Source organism: Phoca vitulina, unplaced genomic scaffold (genome assembly GCF_004348235.1).
Source record: "Phoca vitulina isolate PV1807 unplaced genomic scaffold, GSC_HSeal_1.0 scaffold25, whole genome shotgun sequence".
Lineage (NCBI taxonomy): Eukaryota > Metazoa > Chordata > Mammalia > Carnivora > Phocidae > Phoca > Phoca vitulina.
In genome coordinates, this window is record NW_022589728.1 from 790736 (window position 1) to 807733 (window position 16998).

General features: G+C 38.7%; 1 protein-coding gene across 4 annotated transcripts in view; it reads right to left on the reverse strand.

Annotated features, from left to right (window-relative positions):
• PRKDC (protein kinase, DNA-activated, catalytic subunit) overlaps positions 1 to 16998 on the reverse strand; it is a 254337-nt gene that overhangs the window by 29424 nt on the left and 207915 nt on the right. For all 4 annotated transcript variants that reach the window (XM_032421988.1, XM_032421989.1, XM_032421990.1 and 1 more), the window contains one exon: positions 917 to 1106. In XM_032421988.1, the coding sequence (XP_032277879.1) occupies positions 917 to 1106 (190 nt within the window). The remainder of the gene's footprint in view (positions 1 to 916; positions 1107 to 16998) is intronic.

Sequence of the window (16998 nt, forward strand, 5' to 3'; positions counted from 1 at the left end):
TTCTGCAAGAAATAGAGAGAGACTGTCTCTAATTCCAAGAAAACAGTGTAGAGGAAGGAAGATATGGAACATCTACAGCCATTTCCAACTAAAAAGGGTGAGCCTGGCGCTGCCAGAGGGACTCACTACGTAAGAATCTGAGGTCAAAACCAATATGGTAGAAGAGAGAACTGAGGGAGAGAAAGCAGGTCCTTGGTGATAATATTTCAGAGTATTTAAAAGCCAGATCTTCTAGACTTCTTTATTCATGGGAACTAATAGATTTCTTTTATTCACTCAGGCTGCTCTGTGTCAGGTTTTCTGTTATTTGAAATATAAAAATTCCTAACTGATACAACACCCATCTCAAAGAAAAACCTATAAATGAGCATTTAAACTTACAAACAGAAATATTAATTATTTCTTCTAGAATAACATTCTTTGCTTTATAACAGCAATCTATTAATACAGGGTCATTAAAAGAGCAAGCTCCCCCAGTATATTAAAATGTGATTTAATTACATGAAAAGTGTGATTTAATATATTTAGTTTATATGCAACTTATAAGCAAAGTATACTTATTTTCAAGAAAGGATATTATCAAGTGACATATTTCCACAAAATAAACCTAAATACAATTTGTAACTAACTGGAAAGCACTGATTTTGTTAAACAAGATCAAACCTGATGTTGGGTTTATTTTGTTTTTTAATAACAGAAAATAATTATTTTCTCATGATTAACAAGTACACAGTAAACTTTAGAGCCTTCTGGATAATTTTAATTGTTTCTTCAATTTTACTTTCTTTTAAGGAGAAAAAATTACTACTCAATTACCTTTAAGCTTCAGATTTTAAGGAAAAGCTAAGTTAAAAAAAACAGCTAATTTAAGAAAATTCTGGTGCTACAATAGAGGACCACAAATATAAGTACCCACCTGCTTTCTTGCACTTTCTACCATCTTCATTTTCATGGAGAACATACAGTTCTTAATCAGAGAACAGACCTCTTCTCCCTGCTCCTGAACTTCCACTGTATCACTAGAATCTCTATCACCATCCATGGACATACTATGATCACCGGGAGGAAGAGTAAGTTTCTCTTCTATTTTGCTGAGAAAGAAACATCTACACAAAAGAAAGAAAAATGAAAGTTAATGCCAGAGACTCATGAAAGAAATCTTTGACATATAGGAAGCTACTAGATGGCATTTACAGACAGAAATTCTACTGTTATTAAATTTTTGCTCATTTCTGGGGGTACCTGGGTGACTCAGTCAGTGGAGAATCCGACTCTTGATTTTAGCTCAGGTCATGATCTCAGGGTTGTGGGATCGAGCCCTGTGTCAGGCTCTGCACTGAGTGGAGAGTTTGCTTGAGAGTCTCTCTTTCCCTTTCCCTCTGACCCTCACCCACCTGCTCACACACTCTCTAAAAGTAAATAAATTAAAAAACATTTTTTTTTGCTAATTTTTTAGACTGTAAATGTACACTCTAGGTACCAGACTCAATATCCATCTTTAATTAACCAACTCTTTAAAGGATATTTTTCCAGATATCATTTATTGCCTATACCTCCACAAAATAAAGCATTTAAAATGCACAATGTTCTCTCTTAATGAATGGGTGACATGCCCTATGTTGGGCCAGAAGCCGTTTCTCTTTTCATATCTCCTAATCTAAGGTCCCTACCCCAAAGGTGAAACATGTAAAGCAGCAAACAGGTTAAAATCACTGGGGATATGAAAAGATAAGGCTGTATTGCTATAAAATTCTTTGTATTTGTATTGTAATTTACATATCTGACTGTTCTAGTGATTTCATTTTCATTATTTTCATGTCAATACCACTGACAAGGACCTTAACATATAAAATCCATCCCTGATCAATATCAACTAAGTTTTTTATTCATCCAGTGACTAATTTCCATTTTCTTAGAAACACTGTGGCCAGATAGACTAGCATGTCCCATACATCTCTTTCTTTTGTTTGTTGTTATTCCCAAGATACAAGCCTCTCTAGTCATCTATCTGCTTCTGTGTTCCTAGCCCTCTACCCAACACACAAGAGCCCCCTCCCTCCCAAGAGCTCCTGTTTTTTAAGCTTTCACTGTTTTTAGTTAAAAGAATAAACAAGAAAAAGTGGTGTAAGATAGGTATTTGATAAATATTTGAGGAATAATTATGAAACATGCTTTGAAACATAAATGTTACACTATCAGTATGAGTAAAGTGCCCTGGGATCACAGAAATAGGAAGGGGGGGCAACAAGGTGAGGTGGATTAGTTTTCACAAAGTGAAAGACTTTTTCCTGGGCTTTGAAAAATGCATTTAATTTCATGTAGTAGAGGAGGTAAGGAAGTTCTAGATAGAAGAAACAAATTAAACAAAGGCAGAGAAGTGTTAGTGTGTGTGACATGTTCTTGTATCAGACTGGTGAGGCTGGAGCCAGGAAGAGAACCATCTTCCCAAAAATAACAGAATTCTCGCTCTTACATGACAGTGTATACATCCTACAGCCCATCCTTCTGCTGATAACACACTGGATAAAATACCAAATACAACCACCCGAGATCGCTGAGAGTGAATACAAGATGGCAGACTGTGAGAAGAAAAGATGGTGGAGGAGTAGGGGACCCTATTTCAACTGGTCCCCGGAATTGAGCTGGATATCTACCAGACCACTCTGAGCACCCACGAAATCAGCCTGAGATGTAAGAAAATAGATCTGGATCTCTACAAAAAGAATATCGCAGGCGGTTGGTTTCAAGGTACGAAGCGGGGAGCCGTGATTCTGCAGGCAGGTATCGGAGGATAAACGGCAGTGGGAGGGAGCCTGGCCGTGGGGATCCTACACCACCGGTGAGTGACAGCCTCACGCGCTGGGGACGGAGCACAAACTCACAGACGGGTACCGGCAGGGAAAGGACTTTAGGGCAGCCCCCCAGGATGGAAACCCGGAGAAGTGGGGTCACCCATGTGAACTGGGAGCGGCTGGCGGTTTTAGAAGCACAAAGGGCAGAGACGTGCCCCGACCTGGAGGAAGGACTGGGAGCGCTGCAGAGGGGTGCACAACGCAGGACGCTGCAGTTTATAGCAGCACGGACAGAAACACAGACAGTGTGGCCTAGAGAGCTCACTGAAGAACAGATTGTGATCTCTCTGCTCTGAGGCTGAGGGTTGGAAATGGTCTCTTCTGCTCTGACTCTCGAAAGAGACATGGAAAGCCGCCAGAGAACAAAAGTCCCAATAAACTGATTCCCACTGAGACCATCCCCCGCCACAGGGGCGCAGGGCAACTCTGCCCAAACAGGGTTGCCTGAGTAACAGCATGGCAGGCCCCTACCGCAGAAGACAGGCTGGGAAAACAAGAGGCCAGCAACCCTAAGGTCCCTAGAAAACAGGTGCATCTTGCTTGGGTTCTGGTCAATAATTTGGACTCTATATATTCCCTCAACCACCCATCAACAGAATGACTAGGAGGAGGAACCCCCAAATTAGAAGACTCAGAGATTATGACTTATGCTGCAGATTTACAAATGGATGCAGATATAACCAAGATGTCGGAGAGGGAATTCAGGCTAGCAATTGTGAAGACAACAGCTAGAATGGAGAAATCAATTAATGGCAACATAGAGTCTCTAATGGCAGAAATGAAAGCTGAATTGGCAGAACTTAAAAATGCTATCAATGAGATCCAATCTAATCTAGATAATCTAACAGCTAGGGTACGTGAGGCAGAATAACGAACAAGCGACCTGGGAGACAATTTAAGAGATAAAAAGGGAAAAGAGGAGGCCAGGGAAAAACAACTCAGAATCCATGAAAATAGAATCAGAGAAATAAGTGACACCATGAAGCGTTCCAATGTCAGAATAACTGGAATCCTGGAGGGAGTGGAGAGAGAGAGAGGACTAGAAGATGTATTTGAGCACATCGTCGCTGAGAACTTCCCTAATCTGGGGAATGAAACATTTGTGTCCTAGAGGCAGAGAGGACCCCTCCCAAGATCAAGGAAAACAGGCCAACACCCCAGCATGTAATAGTAAAACTCGCAAATCTTAGAACCAAGGAAACCATCTTAAGGGCAGTTAGGGGGAAGAGATTCCTTATGTACGGAGGGAGGAACATCAGAATAACGTTAGACCTAACCACAGAGACCTGGCAAGCCACAAAGGCCTGGCAAGACCTATTCAGGGTACTAAATGAGAAGAACATGCAGCCAAGAATACTTTATCCCAGCAAGGCTGTCATTGAGAATGGATGGAGAGATGCAGAGCTTCCACGACTGGCAGAAACTGAAAGAATATGTGACCACTAAGCTGGCCCCGCAAGAAATATTAAGTGGGGTTCTATAAAAGGAGAAAGACCCCAAGAGTGATATAGAACAGAAATTTACAGGGACAATCTATAAAAACAACGTCTTCACAGGCAACATGATGACAATTAATTCATGTCTTTCAATAATCACTCTCAACATGAATGGCCTAAATGCTCCCATAAAATGGCACAGGGTTACAGACTGGATAAAAAGGCAGGACCCATCCACATGCTGTCTACAAGAGACTCATTTTTTTTTTTAAAGATTTTATTTATTTATTTGACAGAGAGAGACACAGTGAGAGAGGGAACACAAGCAGGGGGAGTGGGAGAGGGAGAAGCAGGCTTTCCCACTGAGCAGGGATCCCAATGCAGGGCTTGATCCCAGGACTCTGGGATCATGACCTGAGCCGAAGGCAGACGCTTAACGACTAAGCCACCCAGGCGCCCCATACAAGAGACTCATTTTGAACCTAAAGATATATCCAGACTGAAAGTGAAGGGATGGAAATCCATTTTCCATGCCAGCGGACCTCAAAAGAAAGATGGGGTAGCAATTCTTATATCAGACAAATTAGATTTTAAACTGAAGTCTGTAGTTAGAAACACAGAAGGACACTATATCATTCTTAAAGGGTTTATCCAACAAGAAGATCTAACAATTGTAAATATCTATGCCCCCAACATGGGAGCAGCCATCTACATAAGCCAACTGTTAACCAAAATAAAGAGTCATATTGATAATAATACATTAATTGTAGGAGACCTCAATACTCCACTCTCAGCAATGGACAGATCATCTAAGCAGAAAATCAACAAAGAAACAAGAGCTTTGAATGATACACTGGACCAGATGGACCTCATAGATATATACAGAACATTCCACCCCAAAACAACAGAATGCTCATTTTTCTCGAGTGCACATGGAACTTTCTCCAGAATTGACCACATACTGGGCCACAAATCAGGTCTCAACCGATACCAAAAGATTGAGATTATTCCCTGCATATTCTCAGACCACAATGCTTTAAAACTGGAACTCAATCACAAGAAGAAATTTGGCAGAAATTCAAACACTTGGAAGCTAAAGACCACTCTGCTCAAGAATGTTTGGGTCAAACAGGAAATCAAAGAAGAACTTAAACAATTCATGGAAATCAATGAGAACGAAAACACATCTGTCCAAAACCTATGGGATACTGCAAAGGCGGTCCTAAGGGGGAAATACATAGCCATCCAAGCTTCATTCAAAAAAACAGAAAAATCCCGAATTCACCAACTAACTCTACACCTTAAAGAACTAGAGAAAAAGCAACAAATGATGCCTAAGCCACACATCAGAAGAGAAATAGTTAAGATAAGAGCAGAGATTAGGGAATTAGAAAGCAAAAACACAGTAGATCAGATCAATGACACTAGAAGTTGGTTCTTTGAAAGAATTAATAAGATTGATAAACAACTGGCCAGACTTATCCAAAAGAAAAGAGAAAGGACCCAAATTAATAAAATTATGAATGAAAAGGGAGAGATCACGACTAACACCAAGGAAATAGAAACAATTATTAGAAATTATTATCAACTATATGCCAATAAACTGAGCAATCTGGATGAAATGGAGGCCTTCCTGCAAACCTATAAGCTGCCAAGACTGAAAGAGGAAGAAATTGACAACTGAATAGGCCAATTACCAGTAACGAGATTGAAGCAGTGATCAAAAACCTCCCAAAAAACAAGAGTCCAGGGCCTGATGGGTTCCCTGGGGAATTCTACCAAACATTCAAAGAAGAAATAATACCTATTCTACTGAAGCTGTTTAAAAAAATAGAAACAGAAGGAAAACTTCCAAACTCATTCTATGAGGCCAGCATTACCTTAATCCCCAAACCAAGCAAAGAGCCCATCAAAAAGGAGAATTTCAGACCGATATCCCTGATGAATATGGATTCCAAAATCCTCAACAAAATCCTGGCTAATAGGATCCAATACATTAAAAGGATCATCCACCACGACCAAGTGGGATTTATCCCTGGGATGCAAGGGTGGTTCAACATTCGCAAATCAATCAATGTGACAGATTACATTAATAATAGGAGGAAGAACCATATGGTCCTCTCAATTGATGCAGAAAAAGCATTTGACAAAATACAACATCCTTTCCTGAAAAAACTCTTCAGAGTACAGGGAGAGAGGGAACTCTCCTCAAGTTCATAAAATCCATCTATGAAAAACCCACAGCGAATATCATCCTCAATGGGGAAAAGCTGAGAGCCTTTCCCTTAAGATCAGGAACACGTGAAGGATGCCCACTCTCGCCACTATTGTTCAACATAGTACTAGAAGTCCTAGCAACAACACTCAGAAAAAAAAAAGAAATAAAAGGTATTCAAATTGGCAAAGAAGAAGTCAAACTCTCTCTTTTCGCAGATGACATGATACTTTATGTGGAAAACCCAAAAGACTCCATCCCCAAATTACTAGAACTCATCCAGCAATTCAGTAATGTGGCAGGATACAAAATCAATGCACAGAAATCAGTTGCTTTCTTATACACTAACAACGCAACTGCAGAAAGAGAAATTAGAGAAATGATTCCATTTACAAGAGCACCAAAAACCATAAGATACCTCGGACTAAACCCAACCAAAGAGGTAAAGGATCTATACTCTAGGAACTACAGAACACTCATGAAAAAAATTGAAGAAGACACAAAAAGATGGAAAAATATTCCATGCTCATGGATCGGAAGAATAAACATTGTTAAAATGTCTATGCTACCCAGAGCAATCTATGCCTTCAATGCCATCTGGATCAAAATTCTAATGACATTTTTCAAAGTGCTGGAACAAAGAATCCTAAAATTTGTATGGAATCAGAAAAGACCCCAAATCTCCAATGAAATGTTGAAAAAGAAAAACAAAGCGGGGGGCATCCCGTTGCCCGACTTCAAGCTATATTACAAAGCCGTGATCACCAAGACAGCATGGTACTGGCACAAAAACAGACATATAGACCAATGGAACAGAATAGAGAACCCAGATATAGACCCTCAACTCTACAGTCAAATAATTTTCGACAAAGCAGGAAAAAACATGCAATGGAAAAAAGACAGTCTCTTCAATAAATGGTGCTGGGAAAATTGGACAGCCACATGCAGAAGAATGAAACTCGACCATTCTCTAACAGCATACACAAAGGTAAACTCAAAATGGATGAAAGACCTCAATGTGAGACAGGAATCCATCAAAATCCTAGAGGAGAACATAGGCAGTAACCTGACATCGGCCACAGCAACTTCTTTCAAGATACATCTCCAAAAGCTAGTGAAACAAAAGCAAAAATGAACTTTTGGGACTTCATCAAGATAAAAATCTTCTACACAGCAAAGGGAACAGTCAAGAAAACAGAGAGGCAACCCACAGAATGGGAGAAAATATTTGCAAATGACACTACAGATCAAGGGCTGGTATCCAAGATCTATAAAGAACTTCTCAAACTCAACACACAAAAAACAAATAATCAAGTCAAAAAATGGGCAGAAGATATGAAAAGACACTTCTCTGAAGAAGACATACAAATGGCTAACAGACACATGAAAAAATGTTCATCATCATTAGCCATCAGGGAAATTCAAATCAAAACCACATTGAGATACCACCTTACACCAGTTAGAATGGCAAAAATGGACAGGGAAAGAAACAACAAATGTTGGAGAGGTTGTGGAGAAAGCAGAACCCTCTTACACTGTTGGTGGGAATGCAGGTTGGTACAGCCACTTTGGAAAACAGTGTGGAGGGGCCTCAAAAAGTTAAAAATAAGGCTACCCTATGACCCAGCAATTGCACTCCTGGGTATTTACCCCAAAGACACAGATGGAGTGAAAAGAAGGGCCATATGCACCCCAATGTTCATAGCAGCAATGTCCACAATAGCCAAACTGTGGAAAGAGCCGAGATGCCCTTCAACAGATGAATGGATAAAGAAGATGTGGTCCATATATACAATGGAATATTACTCAGCCATCAGAAAGGATGAATACCCAACTTTTACATCAACATGGATGGGACTGGAGGAGATTATGCTAAGTGAAATAAGTCAAGCAGAGAAAGTCAATTATCATATGGTTTCACTTATTTGTGGAACATAAGGAATAACATGGAGGACATTAGGAGAAGGAAGGGAAAAATGGGCGGGGGGAATCGGAGGGAGAGATGAATCATGAGAGACTACAGACTCTGAGAAACAAACAGGGTTTTAGAGGGGAGGGGGGAGGGGGGATTGGTTAGCCTGGTGATGGGTATTAAGGAGGGCACGTATTGCATGGAGCACTGGGTGTTATACGAAAACAATGGATCCTGGATCACCACATCAAAAACTAATGATGTATTGTATGGTGACTAACATAACATAATAGAATTAAAAAGAAAAACAAGATGGCAGACTGTTATGTGCAGGGAGGCCAAAGGTGACTGCCATTAGGATGAGTTTTTGTTTTCTCTTTCTTTTTCCAGATTTTCCATGAGGGTAACCATGGCTGATAAGGGGTATGGTAGCCAGAGTGGCTAAGATTCCAAAAGGAATCCTGCTGTATTCTGCCCGGAGAAACCTGCAAGGGAACGTAGGCAGACCAAAGGTTGTAGTGGGAATCCTGGAAGTGAGGAGCCAGAGAAGAAGCCCTCTAATTCTATAAATGAAGCCACACAAGTTTCAGCCTGCCTCCTGAAATATGCATGTGTAGGACTGACTGGAAACAGTGAAGGAAAGGCTTGAGTCCTGAACTAAGATGTAAATCAAGAAGGCAAGACACAGTCCACTATCCAAATCTAACTGGGCTAACTGCTTGCTAAAGCAATAATTCCTCAGAATTATAATAGAGCTCAGAGTCTACACAAGATAATATTAACAATTTCTAAGATCCAAAATTACTTGATATACAAAGAACCAGGGAAATGTATCCATTCTCGGTAGAAAAGACAGTCAACAGATTCAACTCTGAGATGACCCATATGCTGGAATGATCATAAAGGAACTTAAAGCAGCTATTTTTAAAAAAATTTTATTATTTTAGAAGGAGAGTGAGTGAGTGAGCAGGGAGGGGTGGGAGTGGTAGAGGGGGAGGGAAAAAGACAAGCAGACTCCACAATGAGTGCGGAGCCTGATGTAGGGCTTGATCTCACAACCTTGAGATCATGACGTGAGCTGAAACCAAGAGTCAGACGCTTAACCGAATGAGCCACCCAGGCACCCCAAGCAGCTATTTTAACGATGCTCCAAGAGGTCAAAAAAATAATATGAAATAATGGAAAGGCTTTTTAAGTTATCTTAAGCTATCTCAGTAGGAAAAAGTAAGTATTAAAAAGCCAAATGGAAAGTTTACAACCGAAAAAATAAACTAATTAATAAAAAATTTGCTACATAAACTTAAAAGAGGAATTAAGACAACAGAGGAAAATGACAGTGACCTTGAAGACAGTTCAATAGAAATGATCTAATCTGAAGAATAAAGAGAAAAAAAGATTGAATAAAAATGAACAGAGCTTCAGGGACCTGTGTAAGACAATGTCAAAAAGTCTAATATATATAAAATGGGCACTCCACAAAGAAAAATTGGAGCAAAAAATATTTGATGAAAAATAACAGAAAATTCCCCAAATTTAGTGACATAAATGTACAGATTTGAGAAGCTCAGCAAACCTTAAGCAGGTAAATTCAAAGGAAAGTATACCTAAACACATCATAATCAAACTGCTGATAGCCAATGATAAAAAAAAATCCTGAAACCAGTCAAAGAGTATGACAGATTACATACAGGGGAACAACAATTTGAATAATCATTACTTTCTCTTTAGAAACATGGAGGGCAAATGATACTGCTGAGGAGGAAGGGGGATCCACCCAGAATTCGATATCCACAGAAAACATTCTTCAGGAAACACAGTGAAATAAAGATATCTTCAGATAGAGGAAAACTAAGAGAATTCATCAAAGGCAGACCTAAACTACAAGAATTGCTTAAAGGAAAATTTTCAGCTAAAGGTAAATGATATTGGAGGAAAACTAGGGTCTTTACAAACAAATAATGAGCATCAGAAATAGTAAGTATAAAATGACTTTTTGTCTCCTCTAAGTTCTTTCAAATATGTATGATTGTTTTGTTTTATATATTAAAGCAAAAATATAATATTATCTATTAGTGTTTTCACTATATGCTACATCATACATTATATTGACATATAATAATAAAAAGGACATTTCATCAGGAAGACCTAGCAATTATTGATGTGTACATGCCTAATAACAAAGTTCAAAATACAATAAGTAAAAATAGAATTAAAGAGAAAAATAGACAATTTCACAAAGTAAGAGATTTTGAAATCCCTATGTATCTCAGCAGCTGATGGGATAGACAAAAAAATCAATAAAGACATAGAGTTCTGAAAACTACCATCAACCACCTTGATCTAATTGAAATTTATAAACATTACATCTAAGAACAGCATAATATACAGGATTTTCAAGTACACATAGTATATTTATTAAAATAGACCATATGCTAAACTGTAAAACAAGTCTCAATAAATTTTAAAAAGCTAAAACCATGCAGAGTGTGTTTTGTGACCACTGTGGAATTTAGAAATAAATAATAAGAGACAAAAAACCCTCACCTATTTGGAAATTAAACAAAGCACTTATAACTATTCCAAGGATCAAAAATGAAATCACATGAGAATTAGAAAATATTTTTTAAGATTTTATTATTTATTTAATTTATTTTAGAGAGAGCACATGTGCAAGCTGCGTGGTGGGGGGGGGGTGGAGAGGGAGAGGGAAAGAATCTCAAGCAGAATCTCAAGCAAACTCTGCTGAGTGCAAGGCCTGATATGGGGCTTGATCCCATAACCCTGAGATCATGACCTGAGCCAAAATCAGGAGTCAGACACTCAACCACTGAGCCACCCAAGAGCCCCAGAGAATTAAAAAATATTTTAAACTAAATGATAATGTAAATACTATATGTCAAAATTTGCAGTATGCAGCAAGCAGAGCTTAGAGGGATGCATGTAACTTTAAATATTTATATTAGGGGAAAAAAGTATAAAATCAACCATCAAAGTTTCCACCTTAAGAAACTAAAAAAAGAAGAGCAAAGTAAGTCAAAAGTAAGTTGAAAGAAGAAAATACTAAAGATGAGACCAGAAATCAATGAAATAGAACACAGATACTAAAGAAAATTAGCAAAGTCAAAAGCTGGTCCTTTGAGAAGATCAACAGAATTGACAAACCTCTAGCTAGACTGATCAAGAAAAAACAGAGAACACGAATCACCAATATCAGGAGTGAAAAAGGGGTTCCCACCACAGATACTGCAAGTAATAAAAAAATAAGAGAATAATATGAGCAACTTTATGTGAACAATTTGACAACTTAAATGAAATGGAAAAATATAGTGAAAAATACAATTTAATAAAATCGACACAAAAAGAAATAGAAAATTTAAATAGTCCCATTTACCAAAGAAATTACATGCATTATCAAAAATCTTCCCCAAAGGAAAACTACTAATGTCTCACTGGTGAATTCTATCAAATATTCACGTAAGAAATAAGAGGGATCTTCTTACATAAACTTTTTCCAAGAAGAAAGAAGGGAACATGTCCAACTTATTTTATAACCTAATACCAAAACCTGACAAAGACATTATAAAAAAGAAAATTACAAACCAATATCCCACTTGAATATACACAATAAAATTCTTAACAAAATGTTAGCATTTCTGAGAATATATAAAAAGGATCATTGTAACGACACAAGATTTACCCTCAAAATGCAACATTTGTTTCATATTCAAAAATCAGTCAATGTAATAAACTACAAGGAGGACTGGCATCACCAAGATGGTGACATAGGTCAGTTCTGACTTCAGTCTCCCTCAAAAAACAAAACCAAAACCAAAACCAAACAAAACCAACTAACTACTATTCATAGACAAGACACCATTGAGAAAATCTTAGAACACAGGGGTAAGCCTGAAACACCACAGAGACTCAGATGGATCACATTAGAAGAGAAAAAGGAGTAGCTACTGTATGACTGTATGGTCCCTACCTCAGGATGGGACAGTACCACACCAAGAGGGCTCTGCCCCCAAGTCTGAAGTTTTTCCAGTAGGAAAAAAAGAGCCCAAGAGGGACATCTAGTTTGCAAATCAGGAAGCCCGCTTGGGTCTCATCTCTTAGGGATCATGAAGGAACCTGCAGCAGGACTTGATGACTGGGAATCAGACTGTGACAGAAAGGGGGTTTGGGCTTACAGCAACCAGCACTCAGATCTTGGCAGACTGAGTTCCTACTCATAGCAGTGCCCAAGTAGAAATTCTAACCAGTGGCTTGGCTTATCTGTGGAGCCAACACAGTGGCCCAGTCTGACCAGGGAAGTAGGCAGGGCACAGGTCTGCCTGATGTTAGACCCCAAACAACAAGCTACTCTGCCAGGGGAGGGAAGCTAATTCATAGCACCACCTATTTCTGAGTGTCACTCTTGGTCCTGTCCTACCTGACCATGAAACTTGATTAGAGCACCTAGGAAGCTGCTTAACCCAGCAGCACTTGGGCAGAAAGTCCACACAAGCAGAAAGTCCTGCCTGTTTACAGAGCCAAGCCAGTGGCCCCAACTGCTGCACAGTTCTGCCTAATTTGCTTCCCAAATAAGAGCCTTGCCTGCTTTGGTATCTGTTCTGTGTCCCCCATCCATGCAGGGAAGCTAATTAGCCCCACCCACTGATGAATACAGCCTCCAACCCTGCCAATCCTATCTAATCCCAGCTCCTGGGAATCTGTGAAGCTAACCCTGCAACTCCTATTAAATTGGAGAGCCGGATCAGCAGCCCTGTGTCTACAGAGGCAATATGGTGACCCCATCTGACCAGAGCTTGGTGCACAGTTCTGCCTGATTTGGTCTCCTAAACAAAGACCCTTGCAAGCCCTAAGGACCTGTTCTGAAGTCCCAACCAGACAAGGAAGTGACTTTATAGCCCCACCACTGCTGAATACAGCCTCCAACCTAACCAGAGCTGACCAGGAATCTGCATAGTCCATCCTGCAACTGTGATTATAGCAGCACTTGAGCAGAGCACCTGATGGGTGGCCCTATCCATCTACAGAGCCAGGACAGTGGCCCACCAGGCCACAGAACTTGGTACACAGTTCTGCTTAATATGGTTCCCAAACAAGAAACTTGCCCATCTTGGGGCTTGTATAATGACCCTGCACGGGCAGGGAAACTCATTTGTTTAAACCCACTACTGAATAGAACCTTCAGCTTGCCTGCCCATGGAATCTAACCAGAGTACACAGGAAGCTGTGTAGCCCATCCCATAGCTCCACTTACAGTAGTACTTGAGCAAAGAGAATAGCCAGTACTTCTCCCTCTCTGCAGGGCAAAACGTGGCCCCCTCTGGCAGGAAAATGCAGTGTTCATCCCTGCCCGATTTAGGCCCCCAAACAAAGCTCTGCTGGCCTTGGGGCCAATTTGCTGTCCCACCTTGGGGTGAGGGGAAGCTAATTCAGAGCCCTGCCCACTGCTGAGTATAGTACCTAGTCCTGACTGTCTAGAAGACTGACCAGAGAATAGAGGAAACTGCAGAGACCATCCTACAGCTGCACTTCAGCAGGGAAACAAGTCAGCAGTTCTTTTCAGTTGTTTGCAGCCAGTGGCAACCACCCTACCCCAACCGCAGAACCTGGGCAGTGGCCTCACCCTAAAACATATCCTAAGATAACCCCACCTGCTCAAGGATGCTACCAGCTGACACATCCAGAACCCCAAGCTGAGCTGACTGGTGAAGGACTGTTTCTGTCAAAGCAAACCTGTAAAGTCTGGAGGAGGAGACAACTTACTCAATTGTGCAGACACCAATGTAAGAAATCAGGATCATGAAATATCAGATAAACATGACACCACCAAAGGAAAATAACAAAGCTATAATAAATGACCCTAAAGATATGGAGATCTATGAAATGTCAGAAAAAGAATTCAGAATAATACTTTTATAGAAATTTAGTGAACTACAAGAATAGAGAGACAATTAAATGAAATTAGGAAAACATGAACAATGAACAAAATGCATGAACAAAATGAGAAGTTCTATAACAACAACAACAAAATAAAACAAAACAAACCCCCAAAAACCAGTAATCCTAGAGCCAAAGAATACTAAGACTGAATTGATGAATTCACTAGAAAGCTTCAAAAGCAGACCTGACCATGCAGAAGAATCAGTGAAATCAACCAGAGAAGCCCCCTCCCCCCCCCAAAAAAATAAAGATAAAGAGTAAAGAAAGTCTATGGACTTATGGGGCAGCAAAATGAAATAATAAACCCATTATGGGAATGCTAGGAGAAGAGAAAGGGACATAAAGTATATTTAAAACAATAATGGCTGAAAACTTCTCACAAACCTGAGCAGAGAAATGGATTTCCAGATCCATGAGGCCCAAGGGACCCCAAATAGATTGAATCTGAACAGGGCTACACCAAGACACATAATTAAATTATCAAAAGTCAAAGACAGACTTTCTGAAAGCAGCAAAAGTGACACATCATATACAAGGGAATCTCCATATAAGACTATAGGTGGAGTTCTTGAAAGAAACTTTTCAGGCCAGAAGACAATGGAATGATATATTCAAAATATTGAAAGAAAAAGCCTGTCAACCAAGAATACTATACCTGGCAAACTTGTCCTTCAAAAATGAAGGAGAAATAAAGACTTTCCTGAACAATCAAAAGTTAAGGGAGTTTATTCACCACTAGACCTGGCTTATAAGAAATGCTAAAGGGAGTTCTTCAAGTAGAAATAAACCACTGCTAATTAATATCATAAAACATGTGAAGTTATACAAAACTCACGGGTAATGGTAAATATAGAGCCAAAGAAAGATTCTCTAATATGGTAATGGTGGTAATTCACTTATAATGCTGTTTAAATTAAAAAAACAAATGTATTAAAAACCATAACTACAGTGATCTGTTATTAGATGCACAATATAAAAATATATAAATTATAACATCAACAACCTAATACGTGAGGAGCATGAGGAAGTAAAAGTGTAAAAATTTAAAAATGCTATCACAGTTGTCAGCTTATAATAGGATATTATAAGGTATTTTATGTAAGTCTCATGGTAAACACAGAGGAAAGGCCTTAGTAATTACAAAAGATCATGATAAAGAAGTCAAAGTATATCCAGACAAACAGTCATCAAATCACAAAAGACAGCAAGATAAGAAGCAAGGAACAATAGATCTACAAAACTGTCAGAGAACAAAATGGCAAAAGTAAGCCCTTACCTATCAATAACTACTTTAAATGTAAATGGATTAAATTCTCCAATCAAAAGACATAGAATGGCTGAATTAAAAAAAAAAACAAAATCCAACAATATGCTGCACACAAGGGACTCACTTTAGCTTTAAAGACAACACTGATTGAGAGTGAAGGCATAGAAAGAGATATTTCAAGCAAATGGTAACCAAAAAATAAAAAATAAAAAAAATAAAAAAATCAGAGGTAGCTATACTAAATCTGACAAAACAGACCTTAAGTTAACCAGAGTAAAAAGATGCAAAGAAGGTCATTATATAATGATAAAGTGGTCAATCCATCAAGAAGATATAACAATTGTAAATATTTATGCACCTAACACTGGAGCACGTAAATATATAAAGCAAATACTAAAAGGAAAATTAGAGAATAATACAATAATAGTTGGAGACTTTAATATCTCACTTTCAAAATGGATAGATCATTCAGAGAGTCAATAAGGAAACAGTGTTTGTGCACAACACTATAGACAAAACTAGAGACTACAGACCTAACAAACATAAACCATGGAGAAAAAGCATATGATCAATTAAATAGATGCAGAAAAAAAGCATTTGATAAAATTCAACACCCATGCATTCGTTAGAAAAGTAAAAATGCTGAAGAAGCTCAAGTTTGAATTGGGAAAGCTCATGGAGCTTCATGGTGAAGGTAGTAGTTCTGGAAAAGCTTCTGGGGATGAGACCGGTGCTAAAGTTGAACGAGCTGATGGATATGAGCTACCAGTCCAAGAATCTGTTTAAAAGTCAGACATTTAATGGTGACAAATAAAAAATCGTATTTGTGATGTTAAAAAAAAAAAGAAAAAGATAAAACTCAGAAAATATGAACAGCAAATAACTGGAACACTGCTGAAAAACATAAAATACCTAGGAACAAATCTAACAAAAGACATCTAAGAATCCTTATCAAAAAAAAAAAGTCACTGAAATTAAAGGAAGAGGTAAAACTTTTACTATTTGCAGGTGACATAACACTATATACAGAAAACGATAAAGATGCCAACAAAAAAACTATTAGCAGTATTAAATGAATTCAGTAAAGCTGTAGGATACAAAATTAATATACAGAAACCTACGGCATTTCTATACACTAATAATGAAGTAGTAGAAGAGAAATTAAGAAAACAATCCTATTTACAAATAAATACACTGTAAGGAATAAAATATCTAGGAATAAACTTAACCAAGGAGGTGAAAGATCTGTACTCGGAAAACTATAAAACACTGATTAAAAAAAATGGGGGTGCCTGGGTGGCTCAGTCGTTAAGCATCTGCCTTCGGCTCAGGTCATGATCCCAGGGTCCTGGGACCGAGCCCTG